This window comes from Topomyia yanbarensis, chromosome 3, assembly GCF_030247195.1.
Source record: "Topomyia yanbarensis strain Yona2022 chromosome 3, ASM3024719v1, whole genome shotgun sequence".
Taxonomy (NCBI): Eukaryota; Metazoa; Arthropoda; class Insecta; order Diptera; family Culicidae; genus Topomyia; species Topomyia yanbarensis.
In genome coordinates this window covers 244,643,413-244,670,819 of record NC_080672.1, presented here as the reverse complement: position 1 = coordinate 244,670,819, position 27,407 = coordinate 244,643,413, and the positions used below count along the sequence as shown (strand labels likewise).

At 40.2% G+C, this 27,407-nt stretch overlaps 1 protein-coding gene across 12 annotated transcripts in view; it reads right to left on the bottom strand.

Moving 5' to 3' along the window:
• The window catches only part of LOC131692853 (apolipoprotein D-like), a 291,898-nt gene that overhangs the window by 161,919 nt on the left and 102,572 nt on the right, over nucleotides 1-27,407 (bottom strand). For 5 of the 12 annotated variants that reach the window (XM_058980183.1, XM_058980184.1, XM_058980185.1 and 2 more), the window contains one exon: nucleotides 3,413-3,971. Coding sequence is in view for 1 of the 12 variants with exons in the window: in XM_058980189.1 (XP_058836172.1) it covers nucleotides 3,236-3,370 (135 nt within the window). In the remaining 11 variants the exon portion in view is untranslated. The other 7 variants (XR_009306081.1, XR_009306085.1, XM_058980189.1 and 4 more) reach the window with 5 other exon arrangements.

The window sequence follows — 27,407 nt, the reverse complement described above, 5'->3', positions numbered from 1 at the left end:
ATGAAAATTTAAACAGGTCCTTGCTTAACTGATTTAAACCACAAGAATTAATGTCTTCGATAGATAATCCAGAAAAAGGTTAAACGACTGAACTGAACCGATACAGATATCGACACAGACTTTTCGAAGAGTAAATACAGATGAAAAGATTTTTTAGGACAAAAACAATTTTGGCAACCTTGTCCTGGATAATGTTATACTGTTGAGTGGTCTTTATTAGCAAGAAAATGCAGCTTCATGTTTTACATTTGAAGTTATGCCAAACTTAACAATCGCATTTGTTTCGCAAAATTACGAATCGACTTCCTAAAGTGGACCAAAATACCTTTTTTACCCTACGCCCCTTATTTCACTTTTTTTTATTATGCCAAATTTTCAATCCCACTGTGTGACTATTTATTTTATTGATAATACAAAAAATCTTTCAATGCTCTAAAAACCAATTATAATATACTAAACGGAAAACGCAATTTTTCTTCATTTTCCTTTTCGAAAAACAATAGTGTCAACCCTCTTCAGGTTGTTTTTTTTACGAGCAACGTTATCAATGTTAAATTAAAATGAATCCATCATTTTAGAAAGTACGATGAATGGGTAATGTTTAATTGTTAAAAAAAATTTTGATGTGAGTATGAATTAATGATATTTCAATAAAAGCAAATAAAATTGGTTAATTTTTATTTTATATTGAATTTAAGAAGCAATGTGCAATGTAGCCCCCACCTAGTCCACGTATAATATTTTAAAATATTTTTTTTTATTTTTTCTATTTTGTGATCTAATTCTGCTCATATTAGACAAAAATAATACATACACGTTCACGATAAATCTGTGCTGATATGATACAAATCTATCCATTATTAAAGGAGTTATAATTCGTCAAAATAGAAAAATTGATAAAAAAATGCGCAAAGAAGTCCTGTTTTTTGCACACATTTTTGTACGATTTAATTTCGATGGAAATATATGTTATTTATGTAGCCAAAAGTGATACATAGCTCCACTTTGTTGTTAACTAATACATATACTTCTTCCAAATTCCACTTGTAAATTTTATTCCTTTGTTTTGGCGAAGAAAGATCCTAACCCTTCAAACTAAAATTACATTGAGGCGAAAATCGTTTGTTTACGAAAGAAATCATTATATCATCGCGTAGCATCGGACTATATGGCTATTAGCTGCGAAGATGTGAAGAGATAATGTCTTCAAAACTTGCCAAAATTGACAAATTTTGCACTAGATGAGTAGTTTTGACTATTGAAATTCGGAACACGTTCCCATTTCAAGATAGATCACAAAAATAGAAAAATTTCACTGTTCCCCAAACGTCCTCGTTTCACAACTACCCAATGAGTCTATTTATGAAAATAGTGAAATTACACAGAACCATGACAAGTTACCAAAAAACTTTATTGGCGGCAAATGTTAAGCATAAAATTTGCTATATATAGCAATAGACTAAACATTTCTTCGATGAACAGTAACTCATAAAAATGGAATAATGTTTGTCATTGTAAATTTACTCTGGCTGTTACAAAACAAACAAATAACCATTAAAAAGAGAGGGAGTTGTCAGAAGTCTTCCAAAGTATAGCCATTTGAGCCAAACGCTACTGATTCCTGAAAGTATAGCAATACATGTAAGGAATTATAAATCATGAAATATGAGAAAATGAGACGATGGTTATGCTTTATGGTTTAAATGCGAATGTTTCATAGTTCCTGCTGTTTCATCGTTACCCTCTCTCCCCTGCACCAGGAGCTATCAACGGAAGTTCAAAAAGGGCTGGAAGTTCCATATTGGTTTTATGCAGGTTAATTATCTCTATTACGTAATCAAGCTGAAATTCTTCTTAAAGTGCGTTATTTGATGCTTTGTTTGCACTTTATCTGTTGTATGATGTTGTATATTGCAAAAATGCGACATTTTTTTAGTGAAGCGAAATTATTTCTTCCAACGATGTGTCAGTACCTTGAGTAATACACAAACATATTCAGCACACTACAGATTTATTCCTTTTACTTTAACTATGTATATTATAAAAATGCAGCTCCATGTCACTATTAAAACAGATACTAGTATTTGACTGCGACTTATAGTCTTCATCAGTGTTCGTATCAGCCTATTACATATTGTCTGAAAATGTTTCTGGCATACTCTGCAAATACGTTTTTAAAAAACAAAACAAAGGAAAATTCCACAAAAGAGTCAAAAAATAAATATTCTTCATGCTAAAGATCATCCATTTATTACAAAAAAAAATCCCTCGTAAGTCATAGTATGCTAAACGGCATCAATCATTCTTCCAAGAAAGAACGGGAAGTAATATAAAATTACCTTTGAAATACATGAACATTGCCGACTTAGTTCTGCTAAATAATGTACTGGATATCTGCGAATATTCATATCACATAAAGCTACATTTAGGTCAATGGTGTCTTCTATAAACAAATAAAAGTCGGGGAACCATAATTTGACCTCAACTCGTATAGGTAGGTTGTAATGCTATCTTACATCAGATAACTTTGCCTATAACAACAAAAAGTCGAGCTTTTCTTCTAAGAAGAAGATAAAAAAACTAACAAATTCTTTAACATAAATTAAAGACTAAACAAATGAGTCATTACGAATTAACAGTTACAAAACTTCATTATGCGTATGAACTCTCACTGTGGTTATTACTAAGGTTTCCAGAAAAAGTTCTCGGTTCATGAGAGACTAGCGCAACTTGTTCGTAGTCTGTTTAGTTGTTGGTGATTGCAGCAGCAAAAATTTCTGGAAATATTAATTTCACTTTTGCATAGCTAAATGAATGTAACAGGTAAGTGCAAACAGCTAGCATTTGCCATTAGCTATTCGGGTGTTATGTAATATATGTGGACAATATCAGTAGGTTTCCAAGCAAATACATATAGTAGGTAACTGAACACGTAGAATGTGAATGAAAACTACACCAGATTTGCACCATAAAGTAATTAACAATTCTCTCACTGCATGGCAGAATCAGTACTGAACCCAATATTCATGCGTACTTGTGCACCGAAAAGTTTTCTCTAACCGCTTAATTCTGTTGCAACGAATGTTGTCGATTTAATATTATTGTATGTAGTGCTAGAAAGTAGATATTTCATATTTTGCATCTAGCGCGCAAATGACTTTTCCTCTATTACATATATCACCATATTTACCGGTCTCCAGGTAATGAAGTTTCAGGTTTTTTTTTAAATTCTTACCCTAGACATGTTGAACTTTGGCATTGATGGGTAGTTGGGACACCTTCCGAAGCCCGATGACTCAATAAACTCCAATTGTGCTGCGATCAATAGAACGGTACACATTCGAAGTGTTGATTGCAATTTCTTTTCCATCCTTTTCTTAACATTCAATTTCGTTGCTATGTGAAAAAGAAACGAAAACAAAAAATAAATCATTTGCTGCTTCGGCGCCTGCCAAATCGGACTTATATTTGAAACACTATTCGGGTCACACACGTGGTGCAGCTTACGCTTCTCAGCTGTTCGTAATTTTTAAAAACAATAACACAAAAGTTAATCACAAACTTATTTAAAAAAGGTCACTGAATTAATGTTTTTCAATTGCTCTGCGTTATGGCGTTTTTAATTATAAATGGACTATTATCATCAGCTACGAAAGCAATGTTTATTGCTTAGGAGCCAAAACATTTAGCAGGAGTTCAATATTTTACGTCAGATCTATTATAGGTGCGCGCTTGAACAACGTATTAACGACATGACGATCTGTATGCGACTGGTTTCAGCGACTCCGTTTTGAAAGGCATAGAGCCGATCTTTATTTGTTTACTTTTCACTTCGAAGAGTATTTGTGATCGTTTCTGGAAAAGTTGAAGAGATTCAAGCATAGATCATTCGAATGCCATTAATCATTTTAAAGACGTATAAGGAACACAAATGTCCTTGTACTCTGAAATTAGTCCATTTAGTCTGATTCCTGAAATTAAAAGATTAATCCACATTAGCGACTGGAAAATAATACAGCAAAAAGTGTAGAAATTGGAGGGAAGTTGTTAAGCATGTCAATATCCGTATAGTTGTTATCGGTTAAATTGGTGCAAGTAAGACAGCCCGGGACAAGTTGGCGGTTTGGGTAAGTTGGTGGAGTCCACTTTTCGCAGTTTCTATTAGCCATATGGCGCTGACTCTCGTTGTGTACCTCAAGTAATGTGAAATACATTTTCCGATGTATTTATGTTGCATTGCATTTTGTTTCGTGGAAGTTGTGGACGATATTGTCTCTAAAGCACATACCAATTTTTTCTTGATTTTAAACATTTTGTGTTATTTAAGGCGATTGTTAATATAAGCTTACTTTTTATTGGAACTTGTTGCATTAAACGCTAATATATGATAAGGTGCGGAAAAATAGGGAAAAGTATGAATGTTTGTAAAGGTATGTAGTCATATTTTAATTAAATGCTTATTTTACATCTTATGTAGTACAATGACGAATTTGTGAAATCAGCTTGAGAAAATGAAATAATGCTAATAACATGTTGCAACAAAATAACAAAATGAATGTATTCTTCAAGTGATCTGTCAAAGGTTTTAGGTCTTGTCAAATACAACACAATACCACGTTTGATCAATTTAATAAACCCTCAAAATCTTGATAAAAACACTATTTTTCAAGACTTTCGACTCTAAAAGACTTTCTACGCGATTATTGCTCAACCGATTTCAAGTCTTTTGAGTGTTGTGAAAAGAAAAATAAATTACCTTTCCAACGGTATGTTAAGTTAAATTCTTATGTTCAAAATACTATGCGTTTTTGGGAGAACAATTTGAAAATAGCCATTGTTTTGCGATTTTTTCATGCAAACTTGCTTAACATTTTTTCTAGGAAGCGTGTTTGTTTTAATGAAAAATTAGAAAGAATTTGATTCCGCATGTAACGTTTTGAGTATGACGCCAATAAATTTATAAATAATACCATATATTTAAAATTGAAGTGAAATAGAGCAAAAGAAAAAAAAATTTTATAGCGAACTTCTCAATAGATTATTAGAATACATCAGTTGCTAAATTTTGTGATAGGGTTGATGTCTCGAATATTTAAACTATGTAAACTGAGGGACAGTTCTCTTTAATTAATAACACGCGTATGTTTTGATGGTGTACACTAAACTGAGCAACCGTCTGTATATATTTATTTTCTTAATCGTATCCTCACGCATACTCGCGTACACTGTGGTACTCGCTTATAACTGGGTCATTCGACATTACATAACAATCTTTTCCCCTTTTATGTTTATAAATTCAGCACGATATAATTCAGTTTAAATAAATTTACATATTAAAACCTTAACTAATAGTAATAAAATTCAAAATTATATCATAAAATATTTCACTTAGAATATATAAAATTCTTTTCGATGTTGGCTCTTCTTAATCTGTTCGATCTCCTTAGAGTAGGAGTTTGTATTTTAGCTGTTCTTCGTTTGCCACTCGATGACTCGAAAAGTTTCCTGCGTTTGATAATCCTCTCTGGAAATCCTCGGAAAACATTCTCCTCATCATCCCTCGTCATACTGCAAAAATCTCGCTTTCGACTGGCGCTTTTACCATCACAATGTTTTTCGGTAACGACCGTGCTAGCTTTAGCTGGTTTCGATGAGCTGTGAGCCGAACGTTTCCAATCACAATCTAGAATAAATTGTTCGATAATTTTTTTTATAAATTGAGCCTTCAGCCATCTTGCGAAATCCTGGAATTTGTGATTTTTGTAATAAATCACATCGCCCATCGTCAACTTATCTACAGGTTGAATCTGCTCAAAAGTCTTTGGTATCGGTTTATCACTTGGTGGTGGTGGTTCAGCTAATTGCTGTTTGTAATGAGACTTGGGGCTCAACAAATCGATTAACATTTTGGGTTTGTAAAAAATATGCTCTCTGATGGAACTTAACGACAAACAAGTATTTCTGTAGTTTATCAGAAACAAATTAATTTGATCATCAATGTCTAATCTTTTGATTGTAGGCTCTAGCATAAAACGTTTGAGAATATCCTTAAAAATCCTGACAGATCGCTCTGCCTGTCCATTACTGGGAGGATTACAAGGAGGGCTTTTTAACACCTTGATTCCTTGCCTTTCTAAAGAGGTTATAAAATCGCAAGAATTAAACGGAGGACCGCCGTCAGTAACCACTACATCTGGCAATCCAAATCTAGCAAATACCCCAACAAATTTCTTTAAAACTTTCCTAGCATCAGTTCCATGTTTCATCCATTCAATCTCGATCCACTTTGAATGGCTATCAATAACCAACAGAAATGTTCTGTGCACAAAATGGAAGAAATCGGCATGAGTTCTGCTAAATGGTCTTTTGGTAGGGATCCACGCAGAAATTTCTTTTGGTTTGGGAACAACAGCCATTCTCCTGCAAGATTCGCAATCACCGACATATTTTTAAATGTCTGAGTTAATTCCAAACCAAAATACTGCCCAACGAGCTAATTGTTTCATTTTCACAACTCCAGAATGATTGGCGTGTAATAATTTCAAAATCCCGCTATGCATGGAATTTGGAATCAACGCCCTGTCCTGAAATAACAAACAATCCCCGACAATTTCCAAATCAACACGATTTGAAAAAATGTGTGCATAAAGTTTGTCTATTCTCTCTGGCCAACCATTCTGCATAAACTTAACAACTTGTAAAAATTCGTCGGCTCTAGTCTCGTTGGCAACTTGAGAAAAATCTACAGGAAATTCCTGGCTAAAATTAATACTTTTGACAGTTTCTCTGTCAAAATGTGCTGGAACTGCCTGATTCAACGAAAACCGCGAACAGGTATCAGCGTTTCCCATCTTTTCAGATGGCCTATATATAATATCGAAATCATAAATAGCCATTTTCAAAACATATCTTTGTAATCTGGTTACAAAGACAGCACTTTTCCCTGCTTTCCCGAAAATTCCAACCAAAGGCTTGTGATCAGTATAAACAACATACCTCTGACCATATAAAAACTTGTGAAACTTCTTCATAGTGCATACCAATGCCAAAGCCTCTAAATGAAGTATTGGATACTTCATTTGAGCTTTATTCAAAGAGAAAGAAGTAAAGAAGGTAGGTTTTTCTACACTCTTTACCTCATGTGCAATCACTCCTCCTAGACCATAACCTGAAGCGTCCGAAACAACTACTATTGGATTCATAGGGTCGTAAAACTCGAGAATATTAGCATTAAGTAGCTCATTTTTACACCAAACGAAAGCCTTGTCACAATTCTCATCCCACACGAACTTCACGTCCTTCTTCAAAAGCCTATACAAACAACTAATCTTCGAAGACAAGTGGGGAACAAACTTTCCATAATAATTTACGAGCCCTAAAAACGACTTCAACTCTGTCACATTCCTTGGTACTGCAGCCTCTCTAATTGTAGCTAGTTTATCAGGACAAGTAAGAAACCCATTCTCCGAGATAATATGGCCTAGATAAGGTAAAGATGACACGAAGAACTTACATTTACTCCAATTCACCTTAATGTTTGCCTGAGCTAACCTATCTAAAACGGCAGAAACTTTCTTGCGACAGTCGCCGCACTCGATGAAGCTCCTTGAGGCAACCTGTTGTAAGTGTAAAGTCCCTTGATCGTGTTGATAATCACAAACTTCCTGGATGTTTCTGACAGCATAAGTTGAGTATACGCTCCTTCCAAATCGAGGGCACAGAAAACTTTACAACCCGCTGAATCTGCGAAAATATCCTGCGCTAAATGTAAAGGATAGCTGTTGGGAATAATTAATTTATTGATGGACACCTTACAATCTACTACCAACCTAATCTCACCATCCTTTTTAGGAACAACGACGACTGGAGAAGCCCAATCACTTGTTTTAATATGAGTAATAACATTTTCCTTCTCCAATTTTCCTAAATACTCAATAACTTTTTCTCTAAGTCTGAATGGAACTTCATACGCTCGTTAAAAATAAGAGTATTGCCTTCAACACAAGATCCGCCTCAAAACCAATGATTCGCGAGGTAAAATCCTTTAAAATACTTGAGAATACTTTTGCTTTATTTCCAGCAAAAAATTCTCAGCTAGATTTGGTAAATGTAAATTGTTAATCTGAGAAACCCCTGTAAAATATTCTTTCCAATCCGGATAGAATACGTCAAGCCATCTACGTCCCATTAATGACACAATGTCATAATTAAATCATAAACTCCAATACAAACAATGGCAATTCAAGTTCAATGGTCCTAAAGCGAACCATAACGTCAAGTTTTCCTAATATATTCAGCTTCGAACCATTCACCACCACCTTAGTTTTCTGTAATGGCAAGTCAAACAATTTCTCATATAAAATAGAACCAATAACAGAAACAGCCGAACCGCAGTCAACCTCCATTTTAACCAGCTTGTCTTGAGCTTGAGCTTGTGCGACCACCCCTGGCTGCTACTCCGTTATCGACCGGGACTAGCTGAAGTTGCACAGGATCAGTGCTTGGGATTAGCGAAACATCTTTCAATGTGCAACTCCTGGTAATCCTAAAGTGTTTCTTCTGATCAATACCGGTGCCAGCCAGGCCCGAACGTAGATCGCGGAAGGAAAGGGAAGGAATGGTTAGTCCGATACTTGCTTTTGCTAGAGGCCGTATATACTACTGCGCACTCCACAAGTATCACGGGAGGAGGATATTTTTGTTAGTATTTTTGTTAGTAGAGTATAGAAGTTGGATATACTTCTTCTTTACCGACGCCAGAGAGTTGATTCCACTACCTGGACTAGATATCGATCCACCAATTTCATGGACCGGGGACCAACGGCTTTACTTCTGTTACATTTGCCCATGTCCCATAAAGTTAAAAACATTGTTAAATCCTAAATTTGTCTAGGAGATAGGGAGAGAGAAAATAAATTAGGAAAACAAACCGCCGTTTCAAATCTCGAGTGTCGCTACCAAAGGCAAAAACGCATTTTGCCAGAAATCCCCTCACACAGTGTGCCTCACTCTTGGCGTTTGGCTCCATCCGCCCCAATTGGTAGCGACCAGGGCTAGAAAGGGCTCATAATAGGCCGAAGAGGAGATTTCGCTCTCTTCGATTTTGGCTACTGGACGGTGCAGACGTTTTCCCAATAGAGTGATACCGCTAAAAAACCGCGCGTGTGGCCGAAGGGCCAATATCAAAGTGCAGATCGCGAGATAAAAGGTCGTGTGTGTAGCCGAAGGGCTAGTACTAAAAGGTTTAGTGAGACGACATTAATAAACCAAGAACGAAGAACTGTTCCGTAAGACCGGAGTGCAAATACCGGTCCGAATAGGGAAGAAAAAAGTGCCGCGAGTGGCGCCCAGACGGGAGCATAATTCCGCCCGTAAAAGTAAACGCTATAAAGGGAATAAATTACCTCGCGCACGAGGCCGGCCATCGAATCATCCGCCGGTAGTGTCTTCCCTACACCTATTTTCCACCCGTATAATTCGGAACATTCCGTCCCGAGAACCCTTAAAATTAACCGCTCGGCCTCCCCCAAAACCGCCTAAGGAATCAGAGCAGTGCGCGGCATAGTGCGAGAGTGAGTGACGCGATCGAGGAAAGTGGCGCGAACTCGGGTCGGCGCGAAACGGCGGCCGACGTAGAAGAAACAAAGCAGATAGGAGCACCCCGAGGTTATAATCAAAGGTAAGTCGCATGCTTGTGCTAGCCAGTAACAATCGTAGTTACATATTTGTCGTTCCAACAAAATAATCTGCTTCCGTTTAAAACGAGAGTTAATTTTTTGTTGGAGGAAAGGGAAAGCTTTCCCGGTGTTTGATCACTTGACGGTAACGATATAAAAAATTAACTCTCTTCTAAAGTGATTTCTTCTCTGAGTCCCTTCACACGATAATGTTTTTGATTGGATTGTTCTACACCACTCAATCTTGTGATCACCCGAGGTAGGATAGAAGCACGTGCCAAGCTATAGTAGATCGATATTTTTACCCGCACGTTTCTGGATTAAAAATGCACAGTGAACACAATAGCCGATCGAGTATCAAATAGATTTCATTTACTTGCGCACAATGCGTATGCCTGTGCCTTGAACATCAGATATATATTTTTTTGCATTTTTGCTGTAAGTAAGCCGAACGATTTAGCAGCGATAGTTTTTTGTTGTTATCGGCATCAGAGTGCTCTGGCCAATTAGTAAATCTTATCAATCATGAATTTGGATAAAGCGTATTTGGTTGAAATGTCTATCACTTACCTAACAAAAGAGGAATTGGGTTTTGAGTTGGAGATTCGTAACCTTGTAGAAGACAAGGATTGTAGTATGAGTTTAAACCGTAGGAAATTGAAAAATGCTTTACGCGAGGAGGCAGAAGGATATCCTCGGATTTTTTCTTATAAACGTGACGCGAGAACAGAACTGATGATTTGCCGTCAAAGGTTAGAAAGAGTCTGGGACAATCTTGAAGACAAGCTGCTCGACAAAAAAATGTCTAAGACAGGCCTTCTGCATCTGTATAATCGAATGGAAGTATTTAAAAAAAATTACGGTGAGTTTGCAAATGACGCTAACTGGATATTTACGAAAGTAGTCTTTACATACATTACACATTTCGACGGAGGGGTATCTTCCATCCTTACCTCTCATACGTCAGCATCAGAAATTGATTTACAAGGAGGGGCTGCCAGTCTTAGCGCACAAGCAGAAGCTCAAGCTAGTGATTTAATAGGTTGGTCTCAAACGACATCAGTTGATGTGAGTAATCCAACTTCTCCAGCACTTTACACACAGGATAGTTCTGTGATTTGTCCCAACAAAGAAAGTTATAATCGCAATTTAATATGCAATATCGAAACCATTTCCCGTATAAGTTCATTGTCGATCGCGTCAACATCGGTATCAGCTGCGCATTGGACCGTAGTTACCATCTCTCCCACGTTTACTAGTGTTAATATGAATAATATACCGCCAATTTGGCCGACCCCACGATACCAGGTGACGTCACGTGTGCAAAATAGGCAGGTGCGGTTCGATAATGCTCGCGATTTTACGCAATCGCCCGTGGATTTGTCTGCTTGGAGATCATCAGAAGCAATAAACACAACTGAGTCGGAACCGCCGGCGATGCAAAACAGTACCAACATAGGGTCTGTATCGTGGAATCAATTAACGGATGTAATCGGTAGTGGTGATGCAGTGAATACGTCGTACTCTTCGTCACTGCAACCGAGGCCCTCAATCTTTTCGATGGGGCCTCCGCCAGTGTCTTCTTAGTGGTCAGATCCTTATGAACCATTGCATTATTCCAAACACCAACACCCCGCTACAGTATATCCCAATGAGGGTTATATCCCAGCATACCCCAATCAATATTCTACCCGTTTAAACCCTTTTCAGTCTCAGTCCTATCCGTATCAATTACCTAACCCATACGAAGCGCGAGGCTATCGAGAACCTGTGCGTAACCCAATACCAAGATTAAATACCGCATCAATCCCCAGCAGACCTGATACTCCAACAGCGGATTTGCTAGGGATGGATTTGCGACGAACCCATACACCAATACCCACACCGAATCTCAACCCGTTCCAGGATTTTGATTTCAATCCTACTGACAATCGCACCAAAACAATCCCCGTCGTTAAATGGCCAATGAAATACGCAGGGGAGGATCGAGGCATCGGTTTGAACAATTTTCTATGGGAAGTCAACGATTGGACGAAATCGGAACAAATTCCTGAGCCAGAGCTATTGCGGTCCTTCGGGAATCTTCTAACCGGAAGAGCAAAGTTATGGTTCACAAGCAATAAGCATAGATTTGCAACATATTCGGAATTAATATTTAATTTGAATGCCACTTTTCGGCACCCCGATCTGGACCACTATGTTCTTTTGGAAGTCTTTCAACGCCGACAGCAGAAGAATGACAGTTTCTTGGAATTTTATCTAGATATGGAGCGAAGGTTTAAAAGCTTGACGAGACCGGCGACCGAAATAGAAATTATTCAAGCGGTGCGTCGAAATCTACGGGCAGAATATAAACGAGCGTTAATCGGAAGAGAATTCCAAGACTTATTCTCGCTACAGGTAGCGGGTCAGGAGATCGATGCTACGAACAGGGCAGTGGAACAACCGTGGGCCTAACACTCGGAACCAAGAGGGGCGCCAAAATAACCATTCTAACGCGGGAAATTCTATCGGTAAGCCTCAGTTCAATAAGGATCAAACCCGAAAGCAGTATGACAACAAGCAATCAGGGTCGGCAAAGCAGGGAAACGCTAATGGAGGTGAAGGGGAATCGTCTCAAAATTCCAAGGATAAAAACGGAGATAGTTGCCCTGATTCCCCAGTACGTTCGCATGTACCACTGAATGATAAATTTGTTTGCTTCAATTGTCGTAGTCAGCAACACTTGACAGCACAGTGTACTCAGCCTTACAAAGTTCATTGTCAAGTCTGTGGTTTTCTTGGTTTTGCCACTCCCAGATGTCCATTTTGTTCAAAAAACGACCATCGCCTGAAGGAGAGCGGCCCTTCAAAGTGAGCGAATCACAGGCCGCTACGGAGAATATTACCAACATTGATGAAAATTTGATTGCCCTCGGGTATACGCCCTACCCAGATTGCATTCAGGTACTTCCTACAAACCAGTCTGTCTTATCTATCATCAGTGACAACCGCCCATACATCCACCCTTCCATTTTCAATCGTCCTATCAAGACTATCAATGATAGTGGTAGTGAGAAATCTCTGATTTCAGAAAAGATTTTCTCTATTTGGAAAAAGCCTACCATCATGTTTTTTCATCCGATCTTAAACTTACCAGTGCTTCTGGGGACCCACTAGTTGTAGTGGGACGCGTTTATCTTCCATTCGCGTTCGGAGGTAACACTAAAATAGTAGAAACTACCGTTGTTGCCGACGTACCTGTCGAGTGCATCGCAGGAATTGATTTTTTTCCATGTCTTTGACATTCATATTTCGACGGACGAGTCATATATTTTCCAAATTACTTCAGAAGAATGTCATGAAAACACCCCGCCTGATCTTGTCGAGCTAAGCTCCGAGCAGGTTCAGGAAATAGAAAGAATTAAAACCCTTTTCAAACCAGCTATGCCAGATCAGCTTGAGGTCACCTCCCTGATTCAACATACTATAGAACTGAAAGATGAATTCATCAATGCCCCTCCCATACGCATTTCTCCATTTCTATTTTCTCCCGCCATTCATAAAGCCTGGAATGGAGAGCTGGATCGATTAATCTCACTCGGGATAATCGAAGAATCCAACTCGGACTGGGCACTGAATGCAGTTCCAATTAAAAAACCAAATGGGTCCATACGGCTATGTTTGGATGCACGAAAGCTTAACGCTCGTACCAAGCGCGATGCCTACCCTTTAGCCCATGTGGGAAGAATATGGGGAAGACTAGTGAAAACTCGGTATTTGAGCACCATTGATCTGAAGGATGCCTTCCTCCAAATTCCGCTGAGTCCCGAGTCGAAGCATTTAACTGCCTTTTGTATTCAGGGACGAGGCATGTTTCAATACACACGTCTTCCCTTTGGTCTAACCAACAGTCCGGCCTCATTGTCCAGATTGATGGACAAGATTTTGGGAGCTGGAGCACTGGAACCCAATGTCTTCGTCTATTTAGACGACATTACCGTGGCCAGCGACAGTTTCGAAGAGCATTTCCGTCTTCTGGAAGAAGTGGTTCGTCGTTTGAGGGAGGCAAATTTGTCTATCAACATACAGAAATCCCAATTTTGTAGATCTGAAGTTCCCTTCCTAGGGTATTTGCTATCCTGTGACGGACTTCGACCAGACCCGTCAAAGGTTCAGGGCATTCTTGACTTCGAAGCACCTAAAACCGTTCGCCAGATTCACCGTTTTCTCGGGATGGTGAATTATTATCGGCGGTTTATCCCCGATTGTAGCGCCATCACCTCACCCATATCGGATTTGCTAGCCGGTAAACCCAAGATTGTTCGATGGACCAAAGAAGCCGACGTCGTTTTTACTACCATAAAGGAGCGAGTAATCACTGCCCCTATTCTATCCAACCCCGATTTTGAAAGAGAATTCACCGTGCAGACTGATGCGAGTGATCGAGCCGTGGCTGGGGTTTTAACCCAAACGCAGGAAGGAACTGAAAAGGTAATCAGCTTCTTTTCTCAGAAAATGAATTCAGCCCAGCAGTACTATTCAGCAACTGAAAAGGAAGCGCTGGCGGCTTTACTTTCGATTGACCAATTCCGAGGTTATATCGAAGGAAGCCACTTTACGCTGGTGACTGATGCGTCTGCTCTTCAGTACATAAGAAGTAATAAGTGGAGACCATCATCCCGCCTCAGTCGCTGGAGCCTGGATTTACAGCACCTGGATATGACTATCGTCCACCGCCGTGGGGTTGATAATGTGGTACCAGATGCACTGTCACGGAGCATCTGTACGATTAAAACAACAACATCTTTCCGCGACCTTGTGCGAAAAATACAGGAAGTTCCTGACCAGTATTCCGATTTTCGCTACGAGGATAATTAATTGTGGAAGTATGTCGCCGTTGATGACGAACCGTATGATGTGAGGTTTGAGTGGAAGATGGTACCGCCCCCGGAAAACAGAAAAAAAATAATTGAACAAGATCACGAGAGTTGCTTCCACCTAGGAGTCGAGAAAACCGTAAAACGATTACGGTTACGGTACCATTGGCCTCATATGGCCTCTGAAACAAGAAAACCTATTCAAAAGTGTACGGTATGCAAAGAAAGCAAACCGGCATCGGTTCCAACAATACCGACGATGGGTAAACAGAAGATGGCTGACCATCTTTGGCAAATAATAGCCATGGATTACGTCGGTCCTTTACCCAAAAGCCGCGCTGGATTTATGCACCTACTAGTAGTGCAGCACCTCTTTAGCAAATGGTGTCAGCTAACTCCAATGCGCCGCATCGAGGCGAACAGTCTTTGTAAGACACTTCGCGAAAGTTGGTTCCTGAGAAACTCAATTCCACAAATTGTCCTTACAGACAATGCATTCACCTTCCTCTCTAAAGAGTTCGAAACCTTATTGGTACAGTATGGTGTCAAGCACTGGACAACATACCATACCATAGCCAAGGGAATCCGGTCGAACGCCTAAATAGGTCCATAAATGCCGCCATCCGGACGTATTGTCAGAAAGCTCAACGCTGCTGGGACACTAATATTGCGAATATCGAGCACGTCTTCAACAATACCGTGCATTCTGCAACTGGCTTTACACCGTACTTTATTACGAAACACCACGAGATCGTCACATGTGGTGATGATCATACTCGTTTAAGGCGAAAGGAGGAATATTTCCCCGAGGATCGGGCTGAAAGTTTAAAAAAATAAGCGGAGATATTTACGATATAGTCAAAAAGAACCTGCTGAAAGCCTACGAAACTGGCGTCAAACACTATAATTTGCGAAAACGTGCACGCCCTGAGGACTTTCAGCCGGGTCAACATATATATAGACGTAACTTTAAACAGTCGAATGCAGGAGATTACTACAATGCGAAGCTGGCACCGATGTACCTTCCATGTCGTGTAATCGCAAAGCGCGGATCAAGTTCATATGAACTTGAGTCTCCCGGTGGGAAAAATCTTGGGATCTGGCCAGCCGAGCATTTGAAACATTTGAAACCCTAATATTCTAACAATCGTTACGCTGGCACTCGGCACTTTTTTTCACTGTTCTCTTTTACTCCGATCAATAACTCATTGAAATATTCGGAGAATCCCAGCTCGCTTCTTCCGTTTAGCTCATCAGTTTCATTCCCTCTCCGTAGAGCGGAGAGTGATTTGCACGCTGGGTGGGCATTTTCTCTAAGCTGATGTTTATTAACCCTGTCAACGGGAGATGGGTGGAAAAAGACGTAGCGTAGGAAAATTACGAATCTTTCCGGTTAGGGTAATATGTTTTCACCGTTGAATTACTTTTAGGAGTCGATAGATAATGCGGCAATGAAAATGTTGTCTTAGCCGAATCGATAATCTTTTAACGGCCGGCCGAATTATATAAGTTTTATACGAAACATCATTTATTTTCAAGATATTAATCGTTAGAAAAGGACTAATGTGCGTCTTTCGAATGGAAAGACGGTTCAAATTAGGAAATTCTCGAGTGATCAAACGGATTGCGAGTGTGGAACAGTTCTCTCTTCAATGTTTCGAGTGATCGGACTGGAGGCCGGGACGAGTAAATGAAGGATCCACCAATGATTAGCTTTTTCTTCCTACGGTAATGAAGAAGCATGTTGACATACCGGAGACGGTTAGATGGGCGAAGATAAGTAATGCACCAGAGCCACTTTAGTAAAGAATGCGCAATTGTAGTTCTCTTACTGAAGTATTCCGAAGATTCAAATCAAACCGATATATAAATCAACCGATTCACCGTGATGGCATGCCAGATCACGGGGGGGGGGGGGGGGTAGGTGGGTCACCCCAATGCACGTACCAGATTTGAAACTTCTGCTAACTAATCAATGCTTGTTATTAATTGGAAAACTTAAAAAGTATAGTTTGTCTATCTTTGTTTGCATAATATGCGTTTCGTTTATTATAAGAGTTATTATTAACTTTAATTAATATTTTGTAGTTTAAAAGTTGTTTATTTGTTTAATTGGAGGAAAAAATGTTAAAATTTGTTTAGTAATTATAAATATTGTTCATTTAGTTCATTTGTGTTAAAAAAATATAGTTATTCCAATATTTTTTTTATTGTACCTCGGGGGAAATGTTACATTTGCCCATGTCCCATAAAGTTAAAAACATTGTTAAATCCTAAATTTGTCTAGGAGATAGGGAGAGAGAAAATAAATTAGGAAAACAAACTGCCGTTTCAAATCTCGAGTGTCGCTACCAAAGGCAAAAACGCGTTTTGCCAGAAATCCCCTCACACAGTGTGCCTCACTCTTGGCGTTTGGCTCCATCCGCCCCAATTGGTAGCGACCAGGGCTAGAAAGGGCTCATAATAGGCCGAAGAGGAGATCTCGCTCTCTTCGATTTTGGCTACTGGACGGTGCAGACGTTTTCCCAATAGAGTGATACCGCTAAAAAAACCGCGCGTGTGGCCGAAGGGCCAATACCAAAGTGCAGATCGCGAGATAAAAGGTCGTGTGTGTAGCCGAAGGGCTAATACTAAAAGGTTTAGTGAGACGACATTAATAAACCAAGAACGAAGAACTGTTCCGTAAGACCGGAGTGCAAATACCGGTCCGAATAGGGAAGAAAAAAGTGCCGCGAGTGGCGCCCAGACGGGAGCATAATTCCGCCCGTAAAAGTAAACGCTATAAAGGGAATAAATTACCTCGCGCACGAGGCCGGCCATCGAATCATCCGCCGGTAGTGTCCCTACACCCCTACACCTATTTTCCACCCGTATAATTCGGAACATTCCGTCCCGAGAACCCTTAAAATTAACCGCTCGGCCTCCCCCAAAACCGCCTAAGGAATCAGAGCAGTGCGTTGCATAGGGCGAGAGTGAGTGACGCGATCGAGGAAAGTGGCGCGAACTCGGGTCGGCGCGAAACGGCGGCCGACGTAGAAGAAACAAAGCAGATAGGAGCACCCCGAAGTTATAGTCAAAGGTAAGCCGCATGCTTGTGCTAGCCAATAACAGTCGTAGTTACACTTCCCTTCCGAAGGAAGACGTGACCACAGATTTTTTCACCTCAGAAAAATCTCAACTACTTCTGGAATTGAACCCAGACCAACTGGAATGAGTGGCGGTCACGCTTACCACTCAACCACCGGCGCGTCTCCTTCATTTTAACCAACTTGTCTTGAAGAAGTAACTTCAAAAAGCATGGTTCGCTTATTTTATTCATGGACGACACTTTCATACACAAAAAATCACCTGAATCGCTATCGCTCTCAGTTTACAATTTACAATAAATCTTTCAACCGTTGCCAAACTAGGGGTGCCCTCATTCAGTAGCTTTTCCTGCAAAGATTTATCAAAAACGCCCATCACAAGTTTATCTCGGATGGCTGTTTCGCGAAATTCGCCAAACGCGCAGAATTCGGCCTGTAATTTTACAGTTAGCACGAAATCCTCTGCCTTCTCGTTTGGTTCTTGCACACGGTTATAAAATTTATAGCGCTGAATCAAGTCTGAATCGACCTTGTCAAAACGCTCACGCAACTTTTGCGAAATATCACCGTAACCAACATTTTTAAGGTCATTCTTTGAAGGATACAACAGTTTAAGCTCCTCGTAAACTGCCGGTCCACTCAACGTGACAAAGAGCGCTTTTTGTTTCACCGGATCGCCAATCCCGTTCACTTGGAACAAATATTCCAACCGTTCAGAATAATTGGTGAACGAAGTACCAACCACATACGGTTCAATCGTGCCAATCATCACGTTGGCCTTACCATTGCTACCTTCAGCCATATCGAATGTGCTAAATAAAACAATTCAAGCGCAAAAATAAAAAAATAAAACAAAATATGCTTTTATTTATTTCGCTTACCGTCCCGTATATGGTACCTTACCGTACTCGACACCCGTCTCAACGAACAAAAAGTATCGAATTCTGCCGAAAATTTCAGCCCGACACAATATTCGACAAACCTTTCGCACGACTCAAGCCAGCAGAACTGCAGTAAAACAAGCAGCACTGCGCTGAACTGTCCGAAATTATGTTGGGATCTCACTGAATGAGAACTCTACCAACACCAAGCACAACAGAATGAACACCAAAGAATGGACCGGAGTTGTCCAGGATCTCCGCCGCTCGTGTGCTATATCAAGGCCCGCCGTTACGGTAATCAAACGGAGAGGTGGTAAGTTCGTTTTAGTCCGTTACGAAGTTTTCACGGCGGTTACCAATCACCGTTCGTGTTTTCCGACCCAAGTTCCTTGCTTCTTGCGGGTCGAAGTCCGAGAGCCGGCCCTCGTCCCGTACGTAGCCAAAGGCGTACCGAGGTGCCGAGTCGGAAATAGGGGTTTCATTCCATTTTGAGGTGGTCTGTAGCGGAAACTTAGTACGCGAAGGCCACCCAGAACACGTTGGCCACTGTAGAAGACCTTCCCGGGTATCGCACGAATTTTCGTAGCGAAAGCTCTCGTGAAATGAATTCGGAAGCTTCCGTCCAGCCACGCCACTCTCCGCAACTCTAATTTCGGCCATACGCACACGAGCCCCTCTTCGCCATTTTGCCATCGAACCGTCATCCTTCGCCATCGCTTCGACGCCAGCGAAGTAACCGCCATTGTCGTCAACGTTATCATCGACCATTAATAAAGCCAGCCTCGGCTGTCGCCAGCAGAGAAAACCCTGTGCACAGGTAGGTGGAAACCTTTTTCATTGCCATGATCGTTTCCCTTCCACCCGAGTGAACTGTCTAAATCGAATGAACTCGAAATATAGTTATTAAATTTGAATTCCGTTACGTTAGTGATGTTTAGTTCCATTACCTTTTTGAATAAAGCTGTCCCTAAATTCAATCACACGTTTACGTTCCGTTAGATAATCGAAATCAGTCCCTGCGTTTCCGCTCAGGTTTGAAATTGAAAAGTTTCCGGTGGTGAAAAATTTCGTTTTGGTGAGTAGGTTTTATAGCGCAAGATTTCCTCGAGATAGTTTCCGTGAGCAAACAACAGCCGTTCGAGTCGTCCCCAGAGAAGGTCTCAAATTTAGTCGTGTTACCGATAAGTCTTTCGTACTTACATTAATGCATATAGTTCACATTAATTGGCGGACTTACCGGAAGCTCTCTCGTCGTCTCCTAGTTCGTACCTGAAACCACAATAGCCCTAACTTTCTTTCTTACACAAAATAACAACTAATTAGTTTTTATACATTTATTCTTCGCTCACTTCATTGTCTAGCTAGCACGTGCACTTCCGTTGGGGCCACCTGCAACTGCTGATCCTTTTTCTGCTTTCTTCCGCACTCCACACTATGCGCCTCTTCGTTCCATACCTGAATCCCCGGTCATCAGTTGACCGCCCATAGCACTTCGACCGGAATTGACGTCTTCGGTCTAGCACGCCACGAGGCCACAAAACACGCTCCATGCACTTCAATTAAACCGGAATTGACGTTCTCGGTTTCCACTAGAGCTCGGACCACGTACCTTCTCGCCACTTCACCTAAACCGGAATTGACGTCTTCGGTTTCCCCCCTCCTGAACTCAGGCTACGTCTTTCTTCGCCACTTAACACAAACCGGCATTGACGTCCTCGGCTTACTCCAAACTCGGACCACGTGCTTCCTCACCGCTTCACATAAACCGGAATTGGCGTCTTCGGTTCACACAAGCACTCCAGCCACATGTCCCTCGTCCCTTAGCTCTCCACTTCGGAACACCTTTTCTTAATAATCAGGGTGTTGCTGACTACGGCTAAACAAACGTCGCGTCCCGCGTTATAACGTGTGGGTCGAACCCGGTTATCCGGTACTGGAATCACACTAACAACTTCCAGTGACTTCTAGTGATCTGTACCCACAGCTCACTGTGATGCCTCTCGCTTCGATGGCGTTCGAACAAGAACTCCCGATCGTTCTCTTTTCGGGGATCACTTGAACCTCACACTATGCAGCGATCGGGTTTTATTCAGGATTCAGGTAGATGTGGATCTCTCGATGTCTCCTCTCTCTCCTGCGTTGCGATGAGATTCAGCTCCCTTATTTCTAAAACATGTACGGTGGTGTGTCGGTTTTTGCGGTTGTCACAAACCTGACGATTAGTGACGGTTTCCTTTCGGACGCTCACTTTCCCACATCTTTTTGGGTCTTTGCCTCTTTTCGGTTTTTCCCTTATTGTATTAAACCGATGAACCACCGTTCATGTTAATCAATGTTAGTACCCTGATCGCGTCAAACGCCTAAGCGGACCTGCGATCTTTCTGAATATTGCGTACCAGTATCAACTCTCCCCCACTCCCATTAAAATTGAATAATTATTAGTTAATGATTATTCAATTTGTCTTGATGCTACGCTGAAAATACAATTACATATTGTATCGATTTTGTTGGCTATTTTCGGCAAATTTGAGACTAAGAGAAACGAAAGCAATGAAATTGAAAGACGGATAGGTATTCTAGAACGAATCAGTTATAAACTTAAAACAGAAAACTAGAACTAGGCAGGCTCATATGGGCATGATCGAAAGGAAATGTGAAGAATTCTTTGCCTTCTGCAGAGTAGGAGTTGGGCGTTGCACCCAAGTCTACCGCCGGCAAAAAATTCTTCACAAATCCTCGCCTAGAACCTATCCTATCCGTCTTTCAATTTCATTGCTTTCGTTTCTCTTAGTCTCAAATTTGCCGAAAATAGCCAACAAAATCGATACAATAGAACCTTGCGGCAATTAAAACATAGTAACATATAAACTAGTTGGTAAAAAAGTAGATAAAAATTCGATTTCTGTTAGCTGAGCTGTGTCATTAATTGCTATCAGCCATCCGTGTGTGCGGAACGAAAAAAATCAATAAGTAGTTCAATCACAATAGGATCGGTGCGACACCGATAGCTTGGTGTCGATTGAATGCATACGTCACGGCTTGATGCTAGCAGAAAGGGAGAAGAATGATCGCATGGTCGTTCTAGGCGAGGATTTGTGAAGAATTTTTTGCCGGCGTCGGCGGTAAAACATGATGATGAGTTATGTTCTACCATAGACCATGCGGTAGACTTGGGTGCAACGCCCAACTCCTACTCTGCAGAAGGCAAAGAATTCTTCACATTTCCTTTCGATCATGCCCATATGAGCCTGCCTAGTTCTAGTTTTCCGTTCTAAGTTTATAACTGATTCGCTCTAGAATACCTATCCGTCTTTCAATTTCATTGCTTTCGTTTCTCTTAGTCTCAAATTTGCCGAAAATAGCCAACAAAATCGATACAGTAGAACCTTGCGGCAATTAAAACATAGTAACACAATTACATATTCTCTAAGTACGCGTTATATACCTCCCCTTTGATTATAATTTATTACAAACATATAGTTATTCAAAGTTAATAATTTCCTATTATGTATTAAATATCTATGTGAATTACAAACCCTTTGATTTTGTTTAATAACATTTAACCGTTAGCATATAGCATGAACCAGTTTAGTTTCTATATTAATACATATTTTTTAATGTTACAATTATTATTTCCAATCTATCTACTTTACCTAGAATCTATTAATCTCATCTACTGCACACTTAACATTTATCGAATATTCCAATTCACTTTTGAATCCCTTTTGATACATTTCCACAAAACGTTAATATTTCTTTATTTTTAGTTTGTCTAATTCTGTTTTAGAGCAATTAGACAAGCTAAAAAGGTTAGTAATTGAGTGATTCATTTAGCTATTATAATTTTTGGAAAGAACGGGTTTCCTACCTGTGAGCTTTATGGCTACCCAACGCAGTTAATTGAACTAATTGTACAGAACCAAAATTTAACATCCGTTTATTCATGGTGATCATCTTCTCCGTCTGCATCGATGACTTTGAATATCTCGCACACACTCACGCGCTTTTGCCAGGGCCCTTGGCTTTTACACACTCTCATGCATCATGTACGACTCATTCACGCCAGGCTGATTTCACTGATTAATTCTGCTCGAAAATCAAAAGGAACGCAGCCGTTTCCTATCAACCCGTTTGTTATACTTATGAAATTCTTTCTTGGATTTCCATTATTACAACCAATGTAGAACCTCTACCACTTGATAGGAACTGTACTTCAATTGATCGTCTCCCATCATTACTAGTTTTAAATTCTGTCTTGATATTTGTTCTAGTGCATTTAAATAACTTTCTCTGGATATCAACTGCTTCTCTAAGGTTTCAAGTGGCACGCTGGCCACCAACCCACATTCTTCTCATTTTCGTCTTGCAATTCATATGACGAGTTGCCCCTTTTTGCTATGATCTTGCACGGTACGTACAAAGGGCCATATTTGGCGGTATAGCGTTCTCCTGCATTGGATACTTTAAAGTTTTTCCGATATACCAATTGTCCAGGATGAAAATTGGCCGGAGATTGCCTAATACGAAGGTTATAATTATGTTTTGCCTTCCCATAAGCTTTCTCTAAATTCTTTTTCACATTTTGGACCGTTACTTTCCTCACATGTTCTGTTCTTTCTATATATGATTTCAGACTCTCCTCCGCTCTCTGTGCTTCCATTTTGAAGTCCTCCCCCGACAAGCTTATCTCATGGCCATGCAGGATAAAATATGGAGTAAACCCTGTTCCCGAGTACACCGTATTATTTAGAATGAACTGTATTTCTGGCAACCTTGTATCCCAGACTCGTTGGTCTTCTCGCACATAAGTGCGTATACAGGCATTTATTGTGCGATGGACCCTTTCTACGGGATTGGCCTGGCTATGGTACCTAGTGATCAAGAAATGTTTTATCTGAAAATCATCTAGTAATGCTTTAAATACACGGGATGTGAATGTTGCGCCATTATCGGTTATCATTATCTGGGCAGAAGAATTTTTCCAGAACCATTCTTGCTTCAATATTCGACAAACTTCGTGTACATCTATACGTTTTAGTGGGTAACACTGGATCCATTTACTAAAAATGTCTAGTATGACAAGTATATACTGATTTTTTTGACTTGCTCATCGTAATTGGACCAATAAAATCCAACGAGATAATCTGCCAAGGTCAGTTTGCAATTCTAGATTCTCCCATTTTAGGAACAGTTGGCACGGAAGACCCTTTACACTCTTTGCATGTCCTGCAACCTCTGATATATGCTTTAACTTCCAGTGCCATCCTGGGCCAATAATAACGAAGCTTGATTTTAGCTAATGTTTTTTCGAACCCCATATGTAACCCCTCATCGTGTTCCTTTCGTAAAATTTCTTTCTTTTTTTGTGGGGGTGGGATTAGCTAGCATTCGAAACGATTGTCACCCGGGATTAATGGGGTTGACACAAATTTCCAAATCTGTTCATTCTCTAGTTTGAAGTCGGGATACCTGTCTGGCAGTTTCCTAATCTTGTCCCTAAGATTTATATACCATGAGGAGTCAGTGGTTGTACTGACGATTGAGATACTCCTGGATAATGCATCCGGTACAATGTTTTCCTTGCCTTTGCGATGGACAATGGTAAGTTCATGTTTCTGTAAAGCAAGGCCCCAGCGACTTAGCCTAGACGAAGTTTTCCACTTGGTCGTCATTATATATGATAACGCGGCCGAGTCTGTTATCAATGTGAAGTGACTACCCTCTAGATACCCTTGATAATGCTCAATCGCCAGAATCGCCGCTAGTGCTTCTTTTTCGGTAGCGTGATAACGTTGCTGCGCTGCCGATAGTTTCTGCGAGTAATACCCGATAACCCTCTCTGTACCGTTCTGTAGTTGGGTCAATATCCCCGCTACCGCGAAATCACTTGCGTCCGTTTGTACCGTAAATTCCTTGCTAAGGTCGGGATTTGAGAGAATGGGTGATGATATTAGCAACTTTTTGATCCGGTTAAAGGCTTCGTCTGCTCCAGGTGTCCAAATTATTTTCCTAGGTTTCCCTTTTAGTAAACTCGATAATGGAGCTGTAACCCCACTGAAATCAGCAATGAATCGCCGATAATAATTACTCATTCCTAAAAACCGACGAACTTGGCGTACAGTCTTCGGAGTTTCGAAATTTACAATGGCTAATATTCGATCCGGATTTGGTCTAACAGCTTCCGAAGAAATTACGTGGCCCAAAAATGGAAGCTCTTTCCTGCAAAACTGGGATTTTTCTAAATTCACTGTAAGATTTGCAGTGTTTAACCGTCTCGCGACTTCCTCCAAATCGCGGAGATGTTCTTCAAAGCTGTTGCTCATGACTATAATGTCGTCCAAATATATAAATATTCTTGGTTCTAACTCCCCATTCCCTAGAATTCTGTCTACCAATCGAGAGAGCGTTGCTGGGCTATTCGACAAGCCAAATGGAAGTCTGCGATATTGATAGAGACCCTTTCCCGGTATCGCGAAAGCCGTGTATTTTCTAGATTTCTTTTGCAATGGGATCTGTAAATAAGCTTCTTTGAGATCTATGGTACTAATAAATTTCGCGCTTTCCAACCGACCGAGGATACGGCCAATATGTGCTTGGGGGTATAGGTCGCGAACTGTCCGCTCATTTAATCGCGTGGCATCAAAACATAACCGTATTGCTCCACTAGCTTTCTTAACCGGAATTACGTTTTTAGGACCTATTTCCTATTTTTAGGAGCCGATCGACTTCCTCGAATAAACCTTTCTGGACCTGCGGGGATACTTGATACGGTTTTAAGTAAACTGGTTGCTTTTTTGAGCACTCTTCTTTAATTTCTATAACGTGTTCCACCAGATGGGTAGCTTCTAATTCGTCACCGCGTTGTATTTTAAATAATCGTTTTATCTTCTCTAGTTTCCGAACTTGTTCAGTATTAAGATCCTCATATTCTACATTGGTTGGTATTTTCTCCTGCTCAACCTCTAAGTCCACCCGAATGGATTGAACGTCTGTTTCATCCAGCTCGCTTTCCGCTGACCTATCCTGTTCTTGAGTACATCTCTGATTTGAGCATGAGCATGATGACCGTACATTTCGTAGTTGCTACTCCGTGATTGTCCAGAACAAGCAAAATTGCACAGAGAATCAACGAATGGAGCCTAGGAGTAACTATCCATTCTCAATGTGCACGTTTCGAGAGTTCTATACTTTGAAAGGACAATAACGGCGCCGGCCACGTCCTTACAGTCATCGGGGAAGGAAAGGAATGTTAGTGTAACAAACGTTGTTATGGAGACCGTGTATACCTCTGCATCTCCACGTTTGCCACGGGAAGGAGTTTTTGTTAGTGGGATGGGGTAAAGAGTTACACAAATCTGGATTCACCTTGATAAGTGATGCGATTTATGCAAGTTCAAGAATTATTATCATGTGTTTATTGTTCTGGGCAACCGGTTGCCGAGAATATATGAAAGATTTATCGTTTGTTGAATTAATTCGGCAATATAAAAATGTAACGTCAGCTCCGGACACAGGACTGTCGGGAGTGTAACTTATATTAAATTGAATCAAACGGCTTGTGAACGATTTCATTATCCCTTGTTTCTGTATTCCGGCGAAACACGACATCCAAAGAACAATACAAAATAACGTGAAATGATTATTTTTACTTTCACTTTCTCGAGACATTTGCCGGAAAAAACGCGGTTATAGTTATGTAATGGAATATTTTGAAGTATAGACTGATATTATTATAAGCAATACAACGACAGCTATGTAATGTTTCTTTACACCACGAACGATTGAGTGAGATACCGACTCTTATGCAATTAATATTTGCGCGCGGTTTCATGTGACAACAGGCGCGCCTTATCTTTTGCTAACTATTAGAAATAGAAGGAAGAATGGTAGGCAAGAAGACCAAATATAGCTAATATATTAACATATTAATACACTAATTAATACATCAATACACCAATACATCAATATATTAATATAGACCAAATATAACTAATATATTAATATAAACAATGTGCTAAAACTTAAAATGTAGAAAATACAAAAAATGAAGATGAGATTGACACATACCAAAACAAGTTTTTTCCTGCATCACCCTCCCCAAGCAGAGATTCGGCAGAAAAAGTAAGTCTAGAGCCCTTATTAAAAACGACACATCCACAATGAGTGACCCCCCTGTCAACCCCCTCTTTCGATCTTTACGGCATCACTGTAGAACTTTTGACTAGCATACTACGCAGAGTTGATAGAGAAAGTAAACAATGAGAGTCGCTCACCGCAGACACGTCTCCCCGAAAAAAAACTCAAGAAGTGTGTAGTTTTCATCTCGGTAATTCATGTTAGGTAACCCCCCCCCCATTCGACCATCAACCCGCAAAATCACTTTTGAACGCCCCCCTGGTGACATATTTAGAGCTGACAATCCAATGAAAAATAGGATTGACAGGATTCCAGTGCGCCTCCTGCACCCCATGTTACATCTTTATGTTTATTACACATACCAAGAACACCAAATCATGTGATATAATAGCCGGAAGATTAGAGAAGCAAACCCAATCACAACAACTTCACAGGCTCTTGGTGATACCAAGTAAGTTCATTGGACAAATCAATACTAATTCGTCAAAAGGGCGAAACTGTTTTTTGTAAACAAACTTGTTTCGCTCATTAGTCTGCTGCTGAGTGGAATTTCATGAAAAATATGCGTTAATGTAAATTTTTACCCTTCGTAGAAGTAATTTCAATTGTTTTCTGCTTTGAAATTATAGTAAATTAAGAGAAATCATCAAAATAAAAGTTTGTTTACAAATCTTATTCGCCCTTTTGCAAATTTAATATGGAAATATACAGACAGCCATGGTCAATCTGTCCTGATTCTTAAACCACTATTTGAAAAAGTTGGAAGCA